Source organism: Podarcis liolepis, assembly GCF_965112155.1.
Source record: "Podarcis liolepis genome assembly, chromosome: 10".
Lineage (NCBI taxonomy): Eukaryota > Metazoa > Chordata > Lepidosauria > Squamata > Lacertidae > Podarcis > Podarcis liolepis.
The window spans coordinates 41,974,946-41,999,811 of NC_139562.1; the positions used below are offsets into that span (position 1 = coordinate 41,974,946).

The following is a 24,866-nucleotide window of genomic DNA, read 5'->3' on the forward strand; positions in this document are numbered from 1 at the left end:
TCCTTCTGGGCAGGCTTTTTGAGGAAATGATGCTGAACAAGAGATTAAATGCTATCCCAAGGCCAGCCGCAAAGATGAATAGATACTGCTGTGAAATGTCACAGTTTGCTAACAGAACTTAGAATGCCCTACTTGATGGAAAGCCCAAGGCTATTAGTTGTTGTTGGTGGTGGTGGTGAGAAGTTATATGTCCAAGGACAGAGAAACATTTAAAATTGGTGGTTTTAAAAAATGCAGTCTTCAGCTACTGGGGTTGACACATCACCACTGAAAAATAAGCAATGGTGGCAAAAGGGGGGGGGGGAGGAAAAAAAGTGAGACTAGGGGCTTTCATCTCAGTCTCACTCACAATTAGACAATGTGGTTCAACAATCTCAGGTATCCCCTAAATCTCTTCTGGTAGTAGAATCCCCCAATCCTCCAGAGCAAATCTGGGGACAGAAGGGATCACGCAAGGGGAGGAGGGGGGATTCTCATTGCACCAGCAGGAATCCTTGAACTGGCTTCCGCAGGAACAAGAGGTTAGCACAATATGGTGCAGGGGAAGCTGCTTTATACTCATTCAGACTATTGGTTTACCTAGCTCGATATTCTACACCAGGGGTTGTCAATCTGGTTCCTACAGCCCACTAGTGGGCGTTTCAGGATTCTAGGTGGGCGGTAGGTGGTTCTACATCACAAGCTGGATCCTCCTTCTATTGAGCACTGGTGGGCGGTAAGGAAATTTTACCATCAAGAAAGATGCATTAGTGGGCAGTAGGTATAAAAAGGTTGACTACCCCATTCTACACAGACAGGATTTCAGACTGAGGACTTTCCCAGCCCTACCTGGAGATTCCAGGAATTGAAACAGTGGTCTTCTTGACTAAGAAGCCTGTGCTCTAAAGGAAACTGCAGAAGAGGGTGGAATGATGGGACGTTGTTGTGTCATGAATGCATTAAAAGGTAAAGGGACCCCTGACCATTAGGTCCAGTCGGGACCGACTCTGGGGTTGCGGTGCTCATCTCGCTTTATTGGCCAAGGGAGCCGGTGTACAGCTTCCGGGTCATGTGGCCAGCAAGACTAAGCAGCTTCTGGCGAACCAGAGCAGTGCACGGAAACACTGTTTACCTTCCTGCTGGAGCGGTACCTATTTATCTACTTGCACTTTGGCGTGCTTTCGAACTGCTAGGTTGGCAGGAGTAGGAATCGAGCAACGGGAGCTCACCCCGTCGCGGGGATTTGAACTGGTGACTGCTTAGCCTCTAAGCTTCTCTCTCCTAGGATGTTGATGGTGGGCTGTTCCTGTTTGTTGTTACTGCCAACAGAGAAAGTGGAAGTGCTTAAGTCAGCATTCATGTAGTAATATATCTTATTTGAATAAACCTGAGTTGTTTGGTGCCTGCTGCTTCAAGCATTTTGTTTCTTATGAGTCATGCCTCTTAAGGTCTAGGCAAATAAATTGCAAGTCAAATCAAAACCCTGGTTTCTGTTCCTTGGGAATACGGTAGCTATTTGTTTCATAGCTGTATAGAGACGTATCATTGGATCATCTATCCCAAGTGCAGCTTACATTGGTTCTGAATTTCAGTTTAATAATACACATTGAAGGGGGGGGAGTTTATATAATATTGCTATTGATGTTATTTTAAGTGGTGGGTAGCATTCTGCACATTCTTTGTATCTTTAGCATGCTGAAACGTTTCCTTTCAAACAATCATATAAATAGACTTTGATGAATCCGACATATTTTTCTAATCCTTCTGTTACCCTGAAAGAAATTTATTCATTCCTGCAACAAACAGGTGTGCCTAGAATATTTCTTAGAGTCAACTACTGTCTTGGTATGTTTACAAGGCCAACTAACAGAGTTTGATACTTTTGTGCTCAGATAAACACATTCAAAAAACAAACTGTGTAATTGTGAATAGTTTGCTGTATTTTTGTTACAAGGCGTGCCTATTTTACTAAATCACATTACCGACAACACAATGCAATGCAACCAATACAGGCCCAATTCACTAGCAATGTACGTAAATTATATTATTAATATTTATTACATTTGTATACTGCCTTTCATCTAAAGATGCCAAGGCAGTTCACAACATAAAAATACAAAAAGAGAATACAAAATATACATGATAAAGCAAAAACAAACCAATAACCCCGCACTTCCACAAACACATTTAAAAGCCATATACAGTGGTACCTTGGGTTAAGTACTTAATTCGTTCTTGAGGTCCGTTCTTAACCTGAAACTGTTCTTAACCTGAAGCACCACTTTAGCCAATGGGGCCTCCTGCTGCTGTCGTGCTGCCGGAGCACAATTTCCGTTCTCATCCTGAAGCAAAGTTCTTAACCCGAGGTACTATTTCTGGGTTAGCGGGGTCTGTAAGCTGAAGCGTATGTAACCTGAAGCGTCTGTAACCCAAGGTACCACTGTAATGTTAATCAGTTGAACACCCGGTTAAAGAGAAATACTTCACCTAAAGATATGCAATGAAGGAACCAGCCAAGTCTCTGCTCCCTGAGAAGAGCATCCCACAAAAGGGGAGCAAACAGAGAAGAGGCCCAGCCTCACATTGTCACCTTCCAGATCTCTTGGGTCGATTTATATGGCGAGAGGCAGTCTTTGAGGTACTGCAGTCCTAAGCCATTTAAGGCTTTATAGTTCAAAACCAGCACTTTGATTTGGGCCCAGAAACTAATTGGTTGCCAGTGCACTCAACCCAGATCCTTAACCTCTGCTCCATTGTGGGATATCTTAGGGAGAAGAAAAGGCTAAGGAGTAAACTCTACACAAATCTGGAGTAGAGTCCCTAAGATGGTTGGATGGTGCCTTATACGCTTCCTTCCAGCAACTCCTGCAGCCAAGTTGGTGCCAAACATATTGCTCTGCTTTCCTTTGGACCACATCTGTGAGGCTGGGGATGGGGTCTTGTCATCTGGGCATCCCAGGACGTCCATACACACTGTCCAGGCTTGTGCCCCAGAGAGGTCACTTTGATGCAAAAACACCACAGCAAAAACACCACAGTAGGCAGCAGTAATGAGCTACCAGTCTCTGCAGCCACAGCAGCCCCTGTGATTCTCTAGCAGTTTGACTTCACCTCCAGAGGTACACTCCATTGTCTTCCAAGAAAGACAGATGCCAACAAAATGAGGAGAGCGCTGCCTATGTGGTCTATCTGGTGCCACCTAAGCTAGCCTGTTGTTCTCAGATACAGTGGAATATTATGTCCCGTCACCAGTTTTAAAGAAAGATTTAAATTCCAGTCCTGTTGGCTTTTGTTCACGAAATTTGAGGGGAGCCATCTTGTCCTCTAACCCATGCAGCAAATGCCTTGGGCTTCTCCCCTGCCTGCCATGAGGGAAAATAGGCTTAGAATTTATTTCTTTGTTGGTATAAATTACTACTCTTCAGAAAGGCACCATCAATATCATAAGAATATTTATAGATTTGGTCATTTCACATTTAATCTGCAGGGCTTTGAATATTTGACTAATCTGAAGCTAAACATTTCCTTTTAAAAACAAAGTTGTACAACTATGACTAACCTAACTGCTAGCCTTGACAACATCCCTTTAATAAGAAGCAGACTGGCTGCCTAGAGGCCTCACTAGAACTTTTAACAATTTCCAGATTTTGAAATATTTCACAGAAAACTAAGATTCTAATTATTGACCATTTTAAAAATAAAGAATTTAAAAGTAATGTTGCATATTAAATTCCTCTATACATTTTTGTTTTCTCATTTCTCCCCCACTCCTCCAAACCCATTGCCTGAAAGCTATTAAATCAAAACAATTTCCCATTAAAATTTAACTGGGCCAAACTTAAGAGAAGATCGTTCACTTTCATGGGTGGTCACAATATTAATCACTTTTGGGGCATGCTACCTTTTACCATCCTGGTCTGTCTGCTGACTTATTCTGTGGTGATAAAAGCCAACAGCTTTTAATCTCTTATCTTAGCACCAGGACCCCACAGTCCTAAGATGAGATAAACCTATGTCTACTGTATTTTAGAGCAATCAGAGGCTTATCTCCAAATTCAGTGCTGTGGGACTACAGTACTAAGACTGGACATAAGCCTGTGCCTGCTCATGATTGACAGGTGAGTATCCCACCCACCAGTCAAAAATGGCGCACAGGTAAGTTGTGGATCCAGCTCTTGGGCTGAAAAAGCTTCTCCACACCTGCTGTTGAGAAATAAGTCCTATTGCATTAAATTGAGCTCACATACCTCTGGGTGGTGGGTATGGAATTGCAGCCTGTAGGGACAGGCTACAAGGACAGGCTAGTTCATAATAACTGATACAGCTAAATCCTACCTTCTCCTGCAGTGCACCCTTCCAGACATCCTTTTTATTGCACATTCATTATGATTTGTGCTCATTTTGCTATTAGGGCAGTCACATGCAATCCGGCTTTCAATACTCTTTGTGCCTGCAAAGTGTTGGGGTAGTTATACTGCTTTATTTCCAATCAGTGCATATCCCATCACTTCCTGCTGAAATCCCTTAATTTTTATACCATAATTGTTCTGGACTGCAACAATGTTGTGGCACTGGAGAAGCATTGTACAACCAGAGTCTATCACTAATGCACTGTATCAAGGACATATTGTAGAATACACCTGCAGTCTGGAGAGGCCCAGAATCATAGATAACATCCTTGGAGTTTGCTTTCTTTTACATATACAGCCTGAAAAATATGCTTTCTTTTCTTTCTTTCTTTTACAGGAAGGTCTGAAAAAGCAAACGAACCTGTTCTCCAAAGATTACTGAGTTCTACAAAGTATTTAAAAAGTTTTAAAAGTGGCAACTCACTAACTATACTGGTTAAACACTTGCTTTATAAAATAAAAATAAAAATAGGTCTAATATTTTTAAGCCACCATCACATTCTATGGCAGTGAATTCCATAAGCTAACTATGCACTGCGTGAAATAGTAATTTCTTTTTGTCTGTCCAGATTCAGAACAAACATACAATCAATTTCATTGGATATCCTGGTTTTAGTACAATGAAGAAAAATCCTTCTCTCTCTCCCCCACTCATCATGTTATAAGCCAGTTTCATGATCCTTTCAAAGGTCTTTCTTAATAAACTAAAAGCCATATAAGCTTCATCCTTCTGGTCTAAGCCCAATATCGTTTTAGCTGCTTTTCTTTTGTGAACCATTTCCAGAGGTGAGAAAGCCTTTTTGAGATAAGAGTGAAGGGATCAACAAGTGCGGCTCTGAAAAGGGGACAAGGTTAAAAGACACATTGCAAGCCACCTGTCACGGATGCTTTAGTTGAGATTCTTGCTTTGCAGGGGGTTAGACTAGATGACATTCATGGTCCCTTCCAACTCTACAATTCTATAATTCTACAGACAAATTCCTCAAAAGTGCTTAAGAAACCGCTTCATGCTTTATAATTGACAGGAGAAGCCCTGCTGCATAGGAGCAAACTCCTAGAAGTTTGCCCCTCCCAGCAAAATATCTGAAGGGGCCAGCTCCCACAAAGTTGGTGGCCATTGTCATTCAAGTGGTGTGTGCATGCCATATCTTGTGATCAATCGTGTGGGGCTGGTATTATCTCTCCCTCCCCACTATACCATTCAAGTTGGCACCCCTGCCCTGTTGGTTGTGCCAGCATTGGCCACTGCGCTGTTGGCACTGATCCATAACAGGATCTTTTCACTAGTAGTTCTGTTTGCGGGTTGGCCTTCACTGGTGAGGTGAATCTGCCTCCCCCATTATTGTTCATTTAATAACATTCCTCTTTATCCAGACTTGATGGTTGAAAGGCACTGTTCCTGGCAAACTTGAAAGTATTAGCGGTGAATGCTTTTCCAATTTTTTAACTGTTCAATAAAAGTCGGCTTTCTAAAAATTGTATTTATTTTCTTAAAAAAATATGTATTTGCCACCCTGAGATCCTTTAAATTTAATAAAAACAAACAACAACAATATACCTGAAACCACCATTTATGCATCCTCCTTTCCATTCGGGATAGGGGAGAAAAAAGCTTACCTTTAGTCAGGCAAAGAGAGAGAGAGAGAGGGAGATTGTAGCTTTCAGGTATCATCCCACTGGAGAGGATTCAACTGCAACTCCAAGTCCCAGCATCCCCAACATGAAAATGATGCTGCACATGCTATTCCCACCAAGAGAGAAGGCCTTTAGTGAGCCTCCGCTTCATCGGGAACCATGTGACATAAGCACACTGAGGATGCTGGAATTTGTTGCCCCAGTCCGTTCCCCAGCAGAAAAAGGATGTTCTGTGCATGAGTCTCACAGAGAGGGAAGGCTCCTGGGGGCTCCCTTCACTGTGGGAGTTGCACTCTCCCGGGAACTGGCAAAGGTGGATGTAGGAGAGCAGAGCTTCTGGGGTGCTGCAGCAGGCACCACGGCTATGACATCCAATGGAAGGCCAGAGGTGAGGTGTGCTGGTTTTGGGGATTGCACAGGACACCAGTGAAATCTGAGATACCAAGGTCTGACACTAGGACTGGGAGAGCTGAACCGCTTTTGCCTTCATCCTGCTCTGAGGAACACTGCAGGGACAAGGACAGAAGGTAGCAGCAGATGCAGCTTGCAGGATCAGGGCGAGTTGGACCATACTACACATCTGGCCCTGTTCTCCCTGATCATTCTCTCAAATATTTGATCCAAGGTACTTCCATTTGAAATTGCACGCAAGCTTTCCCAAAGGATCTGAATACCCTTCCTCTCCTTCAGCTTCCCTTTAACCAGTTCCCTCTAGTTGAGGGAAATTCCCTGAAATTAAGGATGACTTTGTTGATCTCTCTAGGCCATGTTTACTTTATATGTTGACTTTGTCCATGTTGTGTTCACAGTTGCACATGTCTAGCCAGATTCTGGGCAAAAACAAAAGGTCCTTTACCCTTCTTGCCAACTCTGTGAGTAACCGTTAAAAAGCATTAAAATATTATCATACAAAGTCATGTTGTTTCTTTGTCACGATAAGAAGGTGTGTTTGCTTAGTCAATATGGAAATAATTGAAAGCTGCCCATTTTCACAACATCTCTTTTAGCTGTTTCTTTTCATTTTAAGATAGTTCTCCCTGTCTGTCTCTCACACACACCCTTTATCTTCACATCACAACCACCCTGTGAGGTAGGCTTGAGAGACCACGATAAGACCATAATCACTCAGTGAGGTTCACAGATGACTGGGAATCAGAACCTGGGTCTCCATGGTTGTCTCACCATATGGAAATCCAAGACAGAGTGGTGAGGTCGGAAGAAGGGAAAATAATGGACATAATTATTTTATATGTAGGAGCCTCACAGGGGTTGTCTTATTCCCCCACAAGGTTCTTCATCCTAGAGGCAGATTTGCTCATTGCAATATGCTTGGGGAGGGGGGGACACCTAGTCATTTATTTATTGCCTTCCTTTCGCCAAATAGTTCTAGGACAGGTTACAAAAAATATCACAGTTAAAACAGGTATAAATCATCATTTAAAAATATTTTTTTAAACCCACAAAACTGACTAGTAACAAACTTAACAAAGCAGAAGAGTACAGAAGAGCAATGCAGGAGAAGAGAAGACACTCACTTGAACAAAGGTCTGTATTGACCAATTGTTTAAAAAAGCACTCAGTGATGGTGCGAGGTGCATTATGAGAAGAATGTCATTTCCCAAGCTGGGGGCAAACACAGAGAAGGCCCTTTCATGCACCATCAAACCACAGATGATGCATGAGATCTTATCCCGCAGATCTTACCACCCAAACAGGTTCAACGTGGGAGGAGGGGTTCAGATACCTGGGATCCAAGCCATTTAAAGAATTATATGTCAGTGTTAACACCTTAATTTCCACTTAGCAGTAATTTGGCAACCAATAAAAGTCTTTTAAGACTGTACATCCAGAAGCAGGCTCACTGCTGCATTCTGCCCTAGTTGCAGCTTCGAAACCCTCTTAAAGAGCAGCCCCATGTAAAGCCAAATGGCTATTTAGCAGCTTGTCTAGAAAGAGTCTTGCACTCCTTGGATGGAGGCGTTGACCCATCCAGAGATCATTTTTGTCCCTTGGAAGCTCTGGGACCACAGGGATGTCACATAAGCAAGATATCATGTGAAACTATGTGGAAGTAGTAATCTGAACCAACCAACACTCACACTGGCTGATGCCCCTAAGAGCTGCCTGGAATAGGTCAGATTACTCTTAGGCTGCAATCTTATACACACTGGCCTGTGAATGTCCCACTGAACTCAGTGGAGCTGACTTCTGAGCAGACATGTACAGGAATTAGAAAATTATGGTCTTCCTTCTTGCCCCTTCCTTACTGCCCCGTATCACTATTTCCCAGGCATTTCTTCATTTTTAATGTAAGCTGCCTAGTGCCATATAAGAGTGAACTTAACTGCAATGTTTATGTAATAAGATCCTGAATTTATTGTTTCACTATTTGTTTCTGTTTCTTAATGGGCATACTGGCAGAAACACACAAAAGTTATTATCTTAACTTGAATTAGCCGTCTTTCTCTTAATGATCAACACCTGCTGCTTAGTTTTGCCCCAGCAAGCAGCTTGTCAATGAAGAGTTAATTTTAGCATCGGCAGCTTCCTGTGTCACACTGAATGTTAGCAGCCTCCTTTCTCAACTATCTAGCAGAGATATGATTAGCAGCTAAAACATACAGTGTCACTATGCCTCTAAGCAATTAGAACAATCCTATAGGAGAAAATTAACTGAGAGATCTGGGGAAAGGGAGATTCCATGTGTTGTTTCCACAACATTCTACAATGAATTCTCTTTATAGCCACAGACACTGCTAATCAATAAAGAGTACAAAATTTAAGTCCCACTTCTGGATGGGAAACTAATTGCCTTGGGATATATCCTGACTTTCAAGTACTTGCTGGTTTTAGCTCAGCCTCTTCCAGTAGAAGGTTACACATGTCTCAAGAGATACTTCTCAGACTATTTAACTGGACTTCATTGTGGACAAGCAGAGAGGCTATTTATATTCATTAAGAGTTGGCAAACGCCTTATTTCAAACCAGTAGTCCAGACACAAAGACTCCACTCAAAATTGGTTCTGCTATTTTCTGTCTTTAAAGCAGCTTTGGAATTGAAATTATCCATATAAATCGGAGTAACATAGAAATAAGTTGAAATAAATACATTCATAATTAATCTAATAGTCAATGCTAATGGTGTTTTTCAGCTCCCTTATACCCTGAACTTGCTTCTATCCAAAGATAACAAACCAAGACTATGTTTTCAAAAAACCAAAGGAAATATGCATAGCATAATCAACATAAAGCAAAATGAATAGCCAGTAGTACACAATCCAGTAAAGCTCAGATGTGACATCATAACACAAAAATCTGGTTTATTCTTACCATTTGAGACTGGCTTCGAGGACAGCCATTGATATCTTCAACCTTTTCATTTGCTGAAGGAAAACAGTGAGGGTTAAAAAAAAAAAAGTCAGAGTAAACTATGTGACCACAAGGAAGAAAGTAAACAGACATACAAGAATTTTGTAGATCCTGAACTTTGCTCTAAGCACACTGAAACGCTACACAGTAACAATCTGCCTTGTTAACAGCAGTTCCTTCCCCATGCACAAATCATGCAAAGGGGAAGTGCAAAAGGAGGTTGCTACCAATTCTCCAGCCCCTGCCAAATGACTGCTGACATGAAATCGTCCACAATTGTCTTTGTGGGATCAGGATACAGTTTCAAGGCATCTCAGAAAGTATAAACCACTCCAGCTAATAAAATGCACACATTGGAGACATATGGCTTAATGAAGCATTCATTTTAAACAATGCCAAGTGTGTGAAACAGTTTTCTGGCCCTTAAAAGAATGGTGGAGCAGACACAAACATATCTATCACACACACACACACACACACACACACACACACACACACACACATATAAAATCTGGGAGAAATTGGAGGCCAAGTCACGGCTCTCTATTTGGTACCCATCTTACAGTTAAGCTGGCTCTACTTCTATTGCCTTTTCCTTCCTAAGCCAGAAGTCAGATCATGCTGTGGCTCAGAGCACAGATCTTACCAATGATCTGGATGATTTCTGCTAGCAGAACTCCATCGGCAATGTCCTGTTGTAAGTCCTTGATCAGCCGCTTGTGGCCAGATTTTGCTAGATAGTGATTTGCCCAGTCAGTGTATATCTGCAGAATAGAGGGAGTGGGAGAAATGGGGAGAGAAAGAGAGACAATAAAAATTCTTAAGACAAATGTTGGCTTACAGATGAGCAGAGCTCTAACGTACATTCCAGTTTAAGGAGTCAGAAGAAAAAAACAACCTTTAAAACCTTTTTAAAAATTCTGTCCCTGTGCCATTTTTTTTTAACCATGAATGAATCATTTTATTGCACAATGAAACACCACAGTCACTGTGACCATGCAAAAGCCCCTTTAGGAATGCCAAGGAAACTTATGTCAAAATTTACTCTTAGTCTGATCTGATTCACTTCAATATACTTAGACTGAAAACTATGCTGAGTGGTGCTGTTTTAAGCACTGTGGTGTATTTTCCCTGTGTCATTGTTTAATAGATCGATATATTCCCAGTACCTTCCTGCACTCCAGATGTATATTAATGCAATAAGTTATCATTACCACATGGTCTGTTTAGGCAACCAAGTCATCTTTAAGGAGACCTCCCCCAATAACTTGGAAGAGTTTACTGAAAGAGCCATGAGTACATAAAGAGTACAGCTTATCCAGGAGCAAATGAAAAGGAAACGAAGGGCAAATTGTGTTGCATGGTGCACTTGGTACAAATTCATTGGGTTTGTCATTCGCAACCCTGTGGGTGACAATGTTTCTTGTTCACTGGATGCAACAGTCATACAATTGGTTGCTGCGGTGAGACAGTTTCATTTGTCCTGTCACCTTTGCTTAAATGTGCTGAAATGCCTATATAGGGCTGCAAAACCAGCACGTACATAGAGGTCACATTGTTGAAAGAACTGCATATATTTTGAAAATATGCTGTGTTGACAGTTAAACCAAAGATGTTAACGGTGGAAGTCAGTTGGTAGGTTGGACAAGAGAGAGACTGAACAGGAAATGACAATGAGTGTCAATAGGCGTATGAGTAAGGGGTGGTCCGGTTGACATTGTGTGCTTAGATTTTCAAAAAGGTTTTGAGTCCAAAGACTGCTGAATAAGGTTATCAGTTTCTGGATATCCCAACTTCACACTTTTTGAACTGGTGGTGCCTGCCAAGGACAGAGATTTTAGAGTCATGGTAGACACTGCAACAAAAAACATTGACCTCCATGGCAGGAGTGAAAACGGTTAAATCTATGTCAATAAGAAAGGGGTTGGAAATAAAGCTGCCAACTATTAGACTGGTGGTAAATGAATCTACAGTGAGACTGCACTGGGAATATTGTGCTCAGTTCTGGTATCCACACTTCAAGATGACCCATGAGGCTAGAATAACATTTTTCTGGGGGTACTCAAGTATACACAGTACCGGCACCTTTTTTCTAGAAGAACAGCATGGGTTAAAGACACTTATTGTAACAGCTTCACGGTGAGTACGTCCCCCTTTTTCTAGAAGAAAAGTACTGAATATAGGCAACGTAACAGACAGACAAACAAGCAGAATTTTTTTAAGACCACAGCTGCCACTTCTCCTCTTCTTTCTCAAAATATGGAAAATAATGCGCTGGGGAGGTTATTCTTCTACCATGATTGATAGTTAGCCAAACAAAGGGTTTCCACCTCCAGACTAACTGGACTTTTGACAAATTTATATTGCTTGTTTACTTAATGTATATACCACTTCATATTTCAACAGAAACCTCTAAGTGGGCTACAATTTCGAGCAAAAGGAAATTGGTGTAAGAAATAAAATATAAATTCCACTTTCAAAATCCATAATACTGAACTGCGGAAGTTGCACAACTAAAACAAAAACAAAACAAAAAATAATTTAAAGGAATAACCAGTTCAAAGTCTTGTTCTAGATAAGAACCCTTTCTTCAACTGTTTCTCTAATCCTCTTTCAAAGCCAGTGAGCAGCCAATGCATGGGGAACTCAGATTTCTGCCAGCAGGTGGCTCCCACTGAAGTCATGTTGCAGAGAGGAGTTTGGAGTCAGCAGACACAGAAACAGTAGCCACACATTTAACTAATTAACTCAAAAGCACAGTAAATTCTCTAAAGTGGGGTAGTCCCCAGGGAGGGATCTTGCAAGGAAAGAGCAGACAAAGATGAGTGCTGGATACTTCTTTTCTCACCAGCCATTCACACAATGAAGTGATGGGAACTGAATGGAGCAATAAACAAGGAAAGAGGTGTACAAAGTAGCAAAATGTTCACGTGCCTAATACGTCAGTGCACACATCCTTTCTGCTTACTTTTATGCTTCACATATTCATTCCAGACATTTTCTTTTCTTAAAGTGTTTACAATATGCAGATTATTTTCAGTTTAAAAAAGCACCTGTTTGCAGTTCTGCAATGCCTCGTGTGCATATTTCTAATGTTTTACTGCTGACTCCCCTTCCCTCTGTCATTTGCATTCCAGATGTGTGGTATTTGTTTAATCTGCATTTTCCATTATGAGCTTCTGTTTTAAAATAGAACTATCACAGCTACAACAGCTGATAATTATCTAATGCTTTTAAGCCGCACAGTTTTATGTTTCAATTTCCAGTTATGTTGTAGGAAGCAACAGGGCAAACCAAAGAGAGAGCATGGCTTTGTACATTCTTCCAGTCAGCTCTTGCACTATTCTATTTTGAAACAAATTCCTTGCAAGCCAGCACATAAATAAACTCAAATCTTCACTCCCACATCCAGCATGCAAACGACATAAAAAGGAAGCAAGTCAGCCATTTATTAGAGTCATTTTGATTTTGTCAGGGTGGCAATTCTTGTGAGAATTGTGAGAATCTTGTGAGAGACCATGTCTTATCAGTAAAAGTAGGGAAGGCATCGTCACATGCAAAACTTGTTGTCTTGTTTATTTGTTCATTCAGCTTTCAATTATTTTTCGCTATTAGAAAGTTTACACTGACAGACTGTGTCAAGCGTCACATCTAAATGAAAAACATGCAGAGCATTAGTCACTGTGCTCAACTTTGCTAATGCTTCTCAGTAACTGATCCCTGGAACAAACTGCAGCCTTACTCATTTCCTTAAAAAGTTCCCCCTCTTTGCCCACTGTTTTGTTTTTTATATATAAAACAACTGCCTTCAACACAAATTGGTTGCACTACATACCAGGAGCTGGAATCATCTGAGCCTTAACAGAACAATCTCAACAAGATGTAAAAGAATAAATTCTGCATCTGTGTGGTCCCAATGTGTGTGTGTGTGAAGGACAGCTTAACTGCTTGCAATGTGAAACACTAGACAGGATAGGACAACTTGAGCAAGGAAGCAACTTCCTTGTGTTATTATCTATCTATTCTTCATGTTAGGATTCTTGAAGTACTTGTCATCAGACGAGCAAAGGAAATTATATTATACTTTATAATGCTCAAATATAGATATAAATTTTACACACAGCAAAATTGAACAAGATTTGAAATAACACTTGGGAGGGGGATCCCTGAATGCAAAGAAGCAAAAATAAAAATGAAAAATAGAAGGATCCCAAGCGATGAGCTTTATCTGCCAAAATATGGACAATATCTAGTTTGAGGGCTGCTGCATTAATGCATAGAGCACATATCCCTCTAAATTTATGTGGTGAACCACCCTGATATCTGTGGATAAAGGGCAGTATAAAAATTTAAATGAATAAATAAACTGTTGATTTCTCAGTTGTTAAAAATAATAATGGGACGCGGGTGGCGCTGTGGGTTAAACCACAGGGCCTAGGGCTTGCTGTTCGGAATGTCGGCGGTTCAAATCTCCATGACGGGGTGAGCTCCCATTGCTCAGTCCCTGCTCCTGCCAACATAGCAGTTCGAAAGCACGTCAAAGTGCAAGTAGATAAATAGGTACCGCTTTGGCAGGAAGGTAAACGGCATTTCCGTGTGCTGCTCTGGTTTGCCAGAAACAGCTTAGTCATGCTGGCCACATGATGCAGAAGCTGTACGCTGGCTCCCACGGCCAATAAAGCGAGATGAGCGCCGCAACCTCAGAGTCATCCACGACTGGACCTAATGCTCAGGGGTCCCTTTACCTTTACCTAAAAGTGATATTGATCTCTTAGAAAGTCATGATGTGATCCATAGAGCCTTAGACAACAAAGAGGATGTACCTGATGAATAATGGACCAGAAACCCTGTTCAGAAGTTGTTTCCATGTGCATAGAGCATTTGCTGGGCTGTCTGAAAGGGAGGCCTGCATTATTCTCATAGTTGCTGCTGTTAAATTTATTAGCCACGCTTCACCAGCAGGTTCCAGAGCGTGTTACAACATTTTAAAATCCAGCAGGAAAAACAGTTAAATTACAAATTGCTGTCACAGGACTGAGCATACAGCTGCATACGCAGAGATAGGCATTCCATGTGGTCTCCAAGTCGATCATGCGAAGTTGCAGACTCCATGCAGCTGTGTGCATTTAAGTGCTTCTGCTAAAGCATGGGGTTTGGGACTGGGACCACTTTGGCCAGAATACTGGGTTCAGGGCTCCTGCTTCCTTCTCTTTGCTTTTAGTGTATGCAGTGAAGACATTTCTCAGGAGGGCTTCTTTCTCACTGGGGTGGGGGAACCTTAAGTGTGAGAGTGTGTGTGTGTGTGTGTGTGTGTGTGTGTGTGTGTGTGTTTGAGGCTATAGGTTTTGTATTTGTTCCCCATTTGTTTGATGAACTTAATAGCTCAAGATGGTACCAATCACCCCCCTGTAATTGAAAGGAACGATGCAATAGAGATATGCTCAGTATGTACAATAGCAGGCTATATGCAGGGAGAGGTAAATGGTTACAGGCACACCGTACAGCACACAGCACACCAGACAGCATAAAAAAACAAAACTGTGAGCTTAAATTTAGGTATTAAGCCAATGACAACACAAGAAAACCTCCACACTTTCTGATTTTTACAACAGCATCCATTCTTGGCTAATGCAAGGATAGCTTTCATGAGGCAAACTAGTTTATTGGGCTGTTCCACCGCTGTTCCAACATTGTACAGCCAAGTATAAGCTTCAGCCAGCTTCCAGAGCTATGTGAATACAAGAAAGTTGTTCATTTTCCACAGTGAGCAAAGCTTGGATCTCCTTTCTGTTCCATTAGCATTGGCAGCCAGCGAGAGGCTCGACAGACCTAGCTGCCAAGCACCTACCAACCTTTGGCTGCCTGATACTCTGACCCTTCCACAACCTCTGAGAGTCACATTCGTAAGAACTCAGAGATGATTTCTCTCTCCCTCACACCCCAGCCATAAAGTTCAGGAAGCAAAGATACATTACAGTCTCACAGCTGGCCTCTTCCACCTTATTTACAAGAGAGACCTGCCAAATCACAGTGGAACGGAAAGCTACCTGATGATACAACTCTGAAAAGCCCTCTTTGTTATACAAGACTGGCTTCTGCTTATATCGTGCAGAAGTTTAAAAATTTTTGTAGCACTTTTTGAGTCAATTCACATCAGGCAATATACTCGTTTTCTTCCCATCTATCACAATGCCCTTCCCAATGAAAGATTGGTGCAAGCTCAGGGGACTCACATGCATGCTTGAAGTGAATTGATTAAAAAGGCAAGCTCTTAAATCCTTATGGGATTATTCAGACACTTCAAGTCAGTCTTTTATTATTGGAAACAAACATGCCAGTTTCTGTGGTGGTACACTGGTTTGAGCTTTCAGCTTGGGCAATTTGGAGCCAAATCCCAGCTCAGTGCACTATACCTTTGGTGTCTGCCTTAAACATCTGAACATTGGGGATAATGGTGACTTATCTCTCAGAGGATTGTAACAACTATATATTGCCAAGATCCCCAACTGGAAACCTCAGCTATCTGTGCAGTTCCCTCTCTGGTGAGGCCCAGAACTGCAGTTTGGAGCACCTCACTGGGCAGCACAGGAGTATTCTCCTGCTTAGGACTACAGCTGCCTCTTTAGGCAGGCCACTAGGCCCTACCTGGCAGGAGGAGGCATAAAAGACTTCCTGTTTGGGCTGAGACTTTGCCTAAGCAACTGCAGTCTACCTGGCTCTGGGGTATTTTCATGTATTCCACAGCTCTGACTCAAGCTTCCCCTTCCTTGACGAGGCCTGCAAGCCCACAATTCTGAAAGTCCAAGCCTTCTATTTCCCCATAACAGGCCTTCCTACAACAGCAGTGGGAAAAGGACGAAGGAAAGAGTTGCTCCTTGAGTCATCATTAGAAAGCTTTTTCTAAAGACGTTTCCAGTGCCTTGTGGAATTATTGTTTGCCTGGTTGTCTGCAGTTTAGAAAGTAGTGATTAAAATCAGTGCAGTTTTGAAAAGTGCAATCCACCTTCTTGATTCAAAATGATGTCCAACTGTAGCCAGACACAGATGAAAACTTGCTCCTTGATCTCTGAAACCATCATGCAAAATTTGGCCATAACATTTAAGAGATGCCTAAATGCATAGTGAAGATATAAGCAACTTTCCAAAATATATAATAGATACAGACACACACACACACACACACACACACACACACACACACTTAAATTACATTAAGTTTACAATCCTATACACACTTACTCATGGGGCTTCCAGTAAAACATGTGTTGGTTGGGGCCACATATTAAAATAATAAAATCTCTAAGCAAAGAGCAAGTGTAAAGCTCTGAGCTCTGCTTAAGTGAAGCCTTGTATTATAAGATCAGATGCATCCCAGGTATAAAGGTAAAGGTACCCCTGTCCGTACGGGCCAGTCTTGCCAGACTCTAGGGTTGTGCGCTCATCTCACTCTATAAGCCAGGAGCCAGCGCTGTACGCAGACACTTCCGGGGTACGTAGCCAGCATGACAAGCTGCATCTGGCGAGCCAGCGCAGCACACAGAACGCCGTTTACCTTCCTGCTGGTAAGCGGTCCCTATTTATCTACTTGCACCCGGAGGTGCTTTTGAACTGCTAGGTTGGCAGGCGCTGGGACCGAATGACGGGAGTGCACCCCGTCGCGGGGATTCGAACCGCCGACCACGCGATCGGCAAGTCCTAGGCGCTGAGATTTTACCCGCAGCGCCACCCGCGTCCCCCTATAGCGTCCCAGGTATATAGCTGCATAAACCAATTGCAGGAAACAGAAGGGGGGCTGTCTCACTTTTCATTCATCCTTAAGGAAACACGAAAGCTTTTTGAGATGTTAAGCCAGCCACATAAGAGGGGAAAAGACACAGGCAGGCAACAAAATGTATCTGTTTCAAATTGTGACACAGTTCATGTTATTTAACAGAATACTTTGTACCCTGTAATTCATAAACTCTGCTTTTCAAGCCCTTGCTGAGCGAATGGCAAGTTCAGTGTGCCTTTTGCTCTCCAGTATTCACATTATGTAAGATCCCAGCAGTTCCACTTAAAATACAAGATAATTAAATAGATTCTCAGCAGTCGTGAGATTTTTTTTTTAAAAGGAAGTAGCTGAAATCTTCAGTGTAGCAATCATGAACAACCTTTGAAGTCCCTATCTATCTCCAAGCCACAGGGAGAAAAGTACTGAATCATTTAAATCAATGAATGTTTTAAACTACCGGCATCAAGGTTGTATTAGGGCCACATGCAATGTTAGTCCTACTTCACAGGACCCTTTGAAACTGATGGACATGACAAACTTGCCAATTAATTTCAATGGGTCTACTCTGAGTACTACTAATATTGAATATAATCCCATAAACCTGGCCAGAATTTAACAATCACAACTACTAGCAGCAAGGCTGACATACCTGGGACCAAATTTTCTCAAATATACAATATGAAAACAATGAGATCTCGGTAAATGCAATAATATTTATGGTAGCTTGCAGCTTTCCTTTTCATGAATTACTGACAGGCATTTAAGGATTTTTACAGCCAATATGCTATCAGTATATTTACAGCCAAACTACAGCCAAATAACACTATCTTGCTACATTTGTAGTACAGTAAGCCACCCCAAGAATGTTTATGCTGATGATGACATCTCTCTCTCACTCAACCAAAATACAACATAAACAATGACATTTAATAGGTGTTGTTGAGGATTTGCTACAGAGAAATATATCATAAAACTGGAGCGTGAGTACATCCATTTTGTAGAACAAACTCTTTATTCTGCTCTTCAGAGGATCTGATCTTTGTAATCTATTCACCATTTTAGGATGACTCAGGTAACTGTCTGTCTTGCAGTTCCGGCAGAACACCACAGGAAGGTGCTCGAACATCATGTTGCAACAGCAGAAAACAGCAGGCTTGACAGCTGATGCTTCCCAGCAGTGTGTTACTGCAAATAATCACTGTTCAGGCAGTGACACATCACACAACTGTTAATTGTGGTGTTGAGTGTCAGAAGAAAAAGAAAAGGACACTAGCTGTCAAAATGATCCCAACCAGAGACAAGCATTGCTTAAACTGACTCATCATTCACCCAACCCTACAGATCAGCTTTAGATCTCAGTTCAGATCCAGTGGTCCCTTTGAACAATAACTATAGGAGGCTTCCAATAAAAACCTCCTCCTACTGATGTATATTATGTGCAGATTCACACTTAGTGGAAATCTGTGTTCCTCTCCATAAAGTGAGGCTTGGGCAATAGGTTGTTGATTTGTTAAATAATAATAATAATAATAATAATAATAATAATAATAATAATTATTATTATTATTATTATTATTATTATTATTATTATTATTATATAAATAAATTATACCCCACCCTCCCCAGTCAAGACCGGGCTCAGGGCGGCTAACACCAGGTATAAAAACAATTGATTAAAATGCAACTTAAAAACAAGATTAAAATACAACACTAAAATGCAGCCTCATTTCAGTAGAAACTCAAATCAAGTGAAGGGGCAAAAATCTGTCGCCGGGGGTAACCATATGACCTGAATAACTTGTACCTTTGATTGTAATGGTAAGACCTAAACATGAGAAGTGACGAAATGTACAAGAGTCTAGAATACATGACATGATTTTTTCTCTTTCTCTGAATGAGGAAGAGGAAGACTCACTAAGATGACAGAAACCCACACCACAGCAACTTGGAACAGAGCTTTCATTGTGGCTGGCCCTGTTCTGTGTAACAATAGTCCCACTGAGTTACCACAGGTCGCTTCTATCTATGTTTCCTGTAAACAATCGAAGGCATTTTTGCTTTGATCAGCTTTTCTTGTACTCAGTTGTGCTGCTCTTAAAAGGTTCTCTTTTACTGTTTGTAATGACACATTAATGATAATGTTTAAGAACATGTCTATCAAATGCCCTGGGGCACATACATGGAAGGCAATTAACAAATTTAATTAATTAGTTAATTAATTAATTAATTAATTAATTAATTAATTATAGTTTCGTCATTGAGACATTCCAGCCAGACACTGTCTGAAGGGCAAAAATTCTTCAAAAAAACAGTAGCCCATAGGTCCCAAGGCACCTGAACTCAAGTCAGATTAATTGTCAGGGACCAGCACGGCTTCAAAGAGTGTGGGGTGGAGACAAGGGACCAGGGTAGTGACGCAGGAAAGGGGACTAGTCACACCACCTGCAAGGCAGGAACCAGGGGCAGTCCAAGGCAGAGGAAGGCACACAACATATAACAGAGGAAGAAAAGGGAATTCAGGCAAGGGATGGGTCCATAGATTCCTCATCTTCCCCCACCTCACTGTCTCCTAGAACCAGGAGGGGGTTCGAAAGGGAAGAGCAGTGGACGTCTGTGCAGAAGTCTCAGGTTGCAGGCACACAATTTATCAGAGGAGGAGATATAAACCAGGGGAGGGGAGGGGCCCAACTGTTGATGCAACTGTTCCATAGGGCCCAGACCTATGGACAGCTGCCTAGAAGATGGAAGCATGTTTATGTGTGTGTATCTGGAGCAATGTGGAAGCTGCTGTAAATTCTTCTTTTGACAATAAAGTGCTAACTATTAGATGTGTGTCTTCCTTATCTGGGATGAGCCATGACATTAATTAGCAATTGCAGTGGTCAGTTAACTGATGGAGAGAATGACTAAATCCAGTCCCTTCTTCCCGCCACTTAAACAACTAACCCGTGATATTACATGCACACCCTGCCAGTTGAATCAGGCCAGAACTGCATGTTTGGCACCCGTTCTCCTCCAGCTAAGGTTATTGTACAGAAACCTTTATGCCCCCACTATATTAGGGCAACGTTAAGTAAGACAGACATCCTTTCAGTTAATCTACTGTAGGGGAAAGTATTTGCTACACAGTTAGTCAAGACATAATAAAGCAAACCATAGTGTATAGTCTTGACAGGTGGGAAGAAAATAATCCAACTGAACAGCAAATGCTAAATACTTCATTGTACTGATGTTAGTGGACATGGCAGTTCGCAAACAAGGCTTACTCACATATGCCATATTTAATTACAAAACATGCCCACTGGGAAAGGTATGAAGTAAGTTAGTCCTCTGATGTTTGCTGCCAAGAGATGAAACTTTAATTCCTAGAACCTCTCAGCTAGGAAATGGTAAAGGATGTAACTTGGGAGGGAGAAGTGAATAGTTTCTTTTCTGGTGTGCCTGTTGTTAAGGGGCAAAAAAAAAAGTGAAGCCACCTTGGGAGGTGTAGCAGCAAAGTTTGTGAAAGAAAGCAATTGTGAAGGTAGAGGGAAGGATGTCCACCAGGCTACAGGTCAATGGAACTTAGCATGAGCGTCAGAGCACCCAGCAATGAACTAGAACAGAAAACCAATTCAATTTGTATACCTGTGGTTGGTGTGTGTGTGTGTTACAATTAGGGATGGAAATTTAGTTCAGCTCACATTTTAATGTGAACTTACCTACTTTACACTTCCTAAAACAAAATGCTGCTGTTGTTGTTTTGTCATTTAGTCGTCTCCGACTCTTCATGACCCCATGGACCAGAGCACGCTAGCATGCTGCTATCCGTCAAAATTCACACATTTCCAAATTTTGTGATGCTATATTTTGGGTATCTGATCTAAAGTTTAAAATTCATCTGTCTCTCTTTGACCCCTCCTTCCCTTACGTTCTGCAATTTACATTTCTTTCTTTCTTCTGTGGTTTGTACTGAAACAAATCCAGACACAGATACTTTTAAAGCAATGCTTCCCCAACAATATTAACAGGTTGGGTTAACCTCAACCAGATTAATTCTTATTTAGTTTGAAAATCTAATTAGCTTTTTGTTGGAGTTGAGGCAACAACTGTCTAAACTTATTTTAACACAAATGTGGTAACCATTTAATTACCAAACAGTTCACATATAAATACAAGCTGCCCACTTTCATGGCATACAATTTTGCTTTCCTAAATAAAACAGATGTTTGCTAATTCACTGTGTCCATTTTTTTTTTTTTTTACTGTGATTATGAGGGATCCACAGCTGGCCTTCAGCAACTGTTCAATAAATGGTTCCTTGTTTGGATTTTTAGAAAACATATTATACTACACCAAATTGTGGTGTGTTTACTCTGTTTGATGTACTAAAGAAATAATGACCTAAGAAGTAGGCCAACACTTAAGGCAATTCATTACCTTTGAATTCAATTCCGCAGACACAGAAAAAGCACAACATTAGTAATGTGATCCTACTGGTATTTATATTAAAATCCACACATTTACCTTGCAGTATGCTTGTTGACTCTAGTAGTAGTTTAATTTATATGGGTAAGTGGATTGAAAAAATTATCGTATTCACTTGTAGACTTACAGCCTGATTCTGAAATTATTTTGATGACACATTTTCAATTCTTAATGAGTAAAGCTAACTTACTCAAGAATCTAGGGCATTACTGAATAACTATTTTGCTTACCAAAGCCACCTCCTTTTCTATATGCACCTCTTTTAGTGTTAGACCACACCACTCTTTCCCCCAAGAAGCTACATTTCTCTAAATCATTTTGATCATCATCAAACATCAGTGTATTAAACATTAGATTCAAGCTGTATTTTGCTCTATTTTTTTTACAAAAATTCAGTTTAATCATTCTATAGACTCAATAGGGTCTAGTGGCTAGGTTGTTGGATAGAGACACCTAGGATCAATTCTATCTCACCCTGTCAAGACTCTCTAGGCAGATGCACAAATGTTGGACAAGGTCTGGGGAGACCTGGGTTCAAATTGCCATTCAATGATATAGTTCACTGACAGACCTTGAGCAAATCATCAACTGTCAACTTAACCTACTTTGCATGTTTGTTATGAGGAGAAAAAGAGGAAGAGGATCGTGTACATGACCTTGGTCTCCAGGGAGAAAAGGTGGCATATACACATAATAAATAAATTGCACATCACTATTGACAAATAACCTTATTGTTTAAGTACTTTGAATACTAACATCATTTTCATCACATCAATTCAAAACCAAATTAATTCAATTGGGCACTTTAACATTGGCTTAAAAAAATCAATATAAGGTAAAATACATAGGTTTTAAGTGGTTTGTAGATTGCCGGTAGGTGGGATGAAAAAAAGATGTGGAAAGCAAGAAACAGTTCAACAAAGCCTTGGCACAGATCCTGCATATGAAATTGTTACTTGAAAACATAGGCAATTTTGATGTAGTTTGAGTTTTGTATTGCACACATCACAAGACTGATCTATTTGAATTTGGCTTTTGTCTGAATTCACAGAATTAGTAGAGTTATGAGTTCACTGTGGTCCTCTTTTCACAAGCTGACGCTGAAAATAATGTTTCAATTTTCCTTTGCAGAACTAATTGGTTTATAATTACACAACTGTAACACACAAGTAATGAGATCCTACGCCCTGATAGCTAAACACATTCAAGTATCTATCTATATCATCTACTCACGCTTTTGTTGCCATTATTATTGTTGTTGTAAATAATGTCTTTGATTAGTCAACCTCTTATAATTGCTATTAGGGATCGTTAAGTATACAAACTGGAGACAAGAAGAGAAACAGATATATATACACACATATAAATATCTGTTTCCTTAACTGTTTCGCTATGTATATATTCCAGTTATTGCTATTCAGTTATTGCATCAATTAAATTCCACAGTTCTTTAATTAAAGCTCAACAGCTCAATGTTGTTTCAAAATATTTAATTCCAGAAGACTTTTAGAAAGATAAATTTTGGTTGAATTTCTAAATGGTAGAAGTACTATGACAATGGAACGAACTTCCCACGAGGATTGTAGACCCTGACTCACCGAAGGCCTTCTAGCAGAGGCTGGGCAGTCATCTTTTGGGGGTGCTCCAGCTCTGGATTTCCTGCATCAAGCAGTAGGTTGAACTAGATCAATGCTGTGCCAAATATTTCTCCCACATTTCTTTTTAATTAATGGACAAAACTTGCATTCAAAAATCAACAAAGGAGAGAGAAAATTTGGATAAATTCTCATGGATGAGGTGCAGGGTTTTTGTTATGCTTGCCTTCCATTCGAAGTAACAAAGACATTGCAAGTGTCCTTTCTTTTATTCTGCGATCAACTCTCCAGAGGTCTGCACTCTGCAGCCTTCCTGGGTGCCTACATTTCCTGAAACACCATGAAGTCCTCAGATGATCTTTCCTTTAAAGAAGGTAGGGAGGCAGCCTACTGTGCACCTTTTTTCAAAAGCAGAAATATTTTCTCAAAAGGTAAAAGGAAGGATTCCCCTTGAAAATAACATACGTTCACTGATCTTAAATGCCCAGCACCAGCCTCCCCAGATTACTGTGCTTCAGCTGAAACTCAGGGGGCAGCATGGTGAGGTAACCCCTCCTGTGGGGTTTTTTCAAATTGGGCAGCTGGAAAGGCAACAGAAATGTTCACAGAAAAGAAAAACTACACCACTCATGGTCACTGCACAACAATAAAGAATGCTCAAGTCTACACAACATTCTGAAGAAATTCAAAAGAAATGTGGAAGACCCCTAAGAATGAAGGACAGAAGTAGAGGCCTCTTTCACAGGGGAGGAAATCTTTTGAGAAACTGAATGGTGTGTTTCAGCATAGCACTAAACCAGGTGGCCTATGAGGCCCACTCCATTATTATTGCGATTTGATACGAAGAGGCTTTTCCACAAGAGGAAACTTCTTTCCTGCAAGAGGATCTTTCCATTACAAGAAGATAACTTTTGGATCGAATCCATTGTTTGCTGATGTTTCACTCAATATTTTGGTAACTATTAAATCCATTTTGATTAATCTGGCGTGGTTGCTCAAAACCTATATCATTGCGATTCTTCTCCCTTTAATGTAATTATACCACTCTGGTATCAAAACCCAAGCAAAGCAAACATGCCCACAGGAGAATGAATATACATACTATGAAGCAAGGTCTAACTTTCAGGTGATGGTTCCCACTTTGCTATGTGATTTACCCCATACTGAGTGCATTGGAACAGAAATTATTAGCATCTGGAAGTCTTTCATATATGATTCACTTCCTAGTTTATACAACACAATCACAAAGGAAATCACTATTTTTGTCAGTAACCTCTCTAGCATATGCCCTATTGCGTGCACACGCACACGCATGCACACACACACAATGTTCTTGGGAGGCCCTCACAAACTGTGAATGAGACCTATCAAGGTCTCCTATTATCTTCCTTTCCTTTGGGAAGGAACCATGGGGGAAAATTTGCATACAGAAGGTCCCAGGTTCAGTGTCTCAGCATCACCAGGTACAGCTGCGAAAGACATCTTCCTGAAACCCCAAAGAGCTGCTATATAATCAGTGTTGATGAAACAAAGCTAGTTGTGCCAACACTCTGATTCTATACATTAAGGTTACCAGATTTTTTTAAAAGAATCCGCAGTTGGCTCTGACTGCTTTCAGGAGCTGCTTGCTGCCGTGGCACC

The 24,866-nt window shown here is 41.0% G+C and overlaps 1 protein-coding gene across 9 annotated transcripts in view; it reads right to left on the reverse strand.

The window, feature by feature from the left end:
- The window catches only part of NAV3 (neuron navigator 3), a 426,597-nt gene that overhangs the window by 160,903 nt on the left and 240,828 nt on the right, over nucleotides 1-24,866 (reverse strand). For 8 of the 9 annotated variants that reach the window (XM_083463072.1, XM_083463071.1, XM_083463073.1 and 5 more), the window contains 2 exons: nucleotides 10,039-10,156; nucleotides 9,354-9,406 (listed from right to left, as the gene is read on the reverse strand). In XM_083463072.1, coding sequence (XP_083319198.1) covers nucleotides 9,354-9,406; nucleotides 10,039-10,156 — 171 coding nt within the window. Of the gene's footprint in view, nucleotides 1-9,353; nucleotides 9,598-10,038; nucleotides 10,157-24,866 lie in introns of those variants that run through there. The other variant, XM_083463075.1, reaches the window with a different exon arrangement.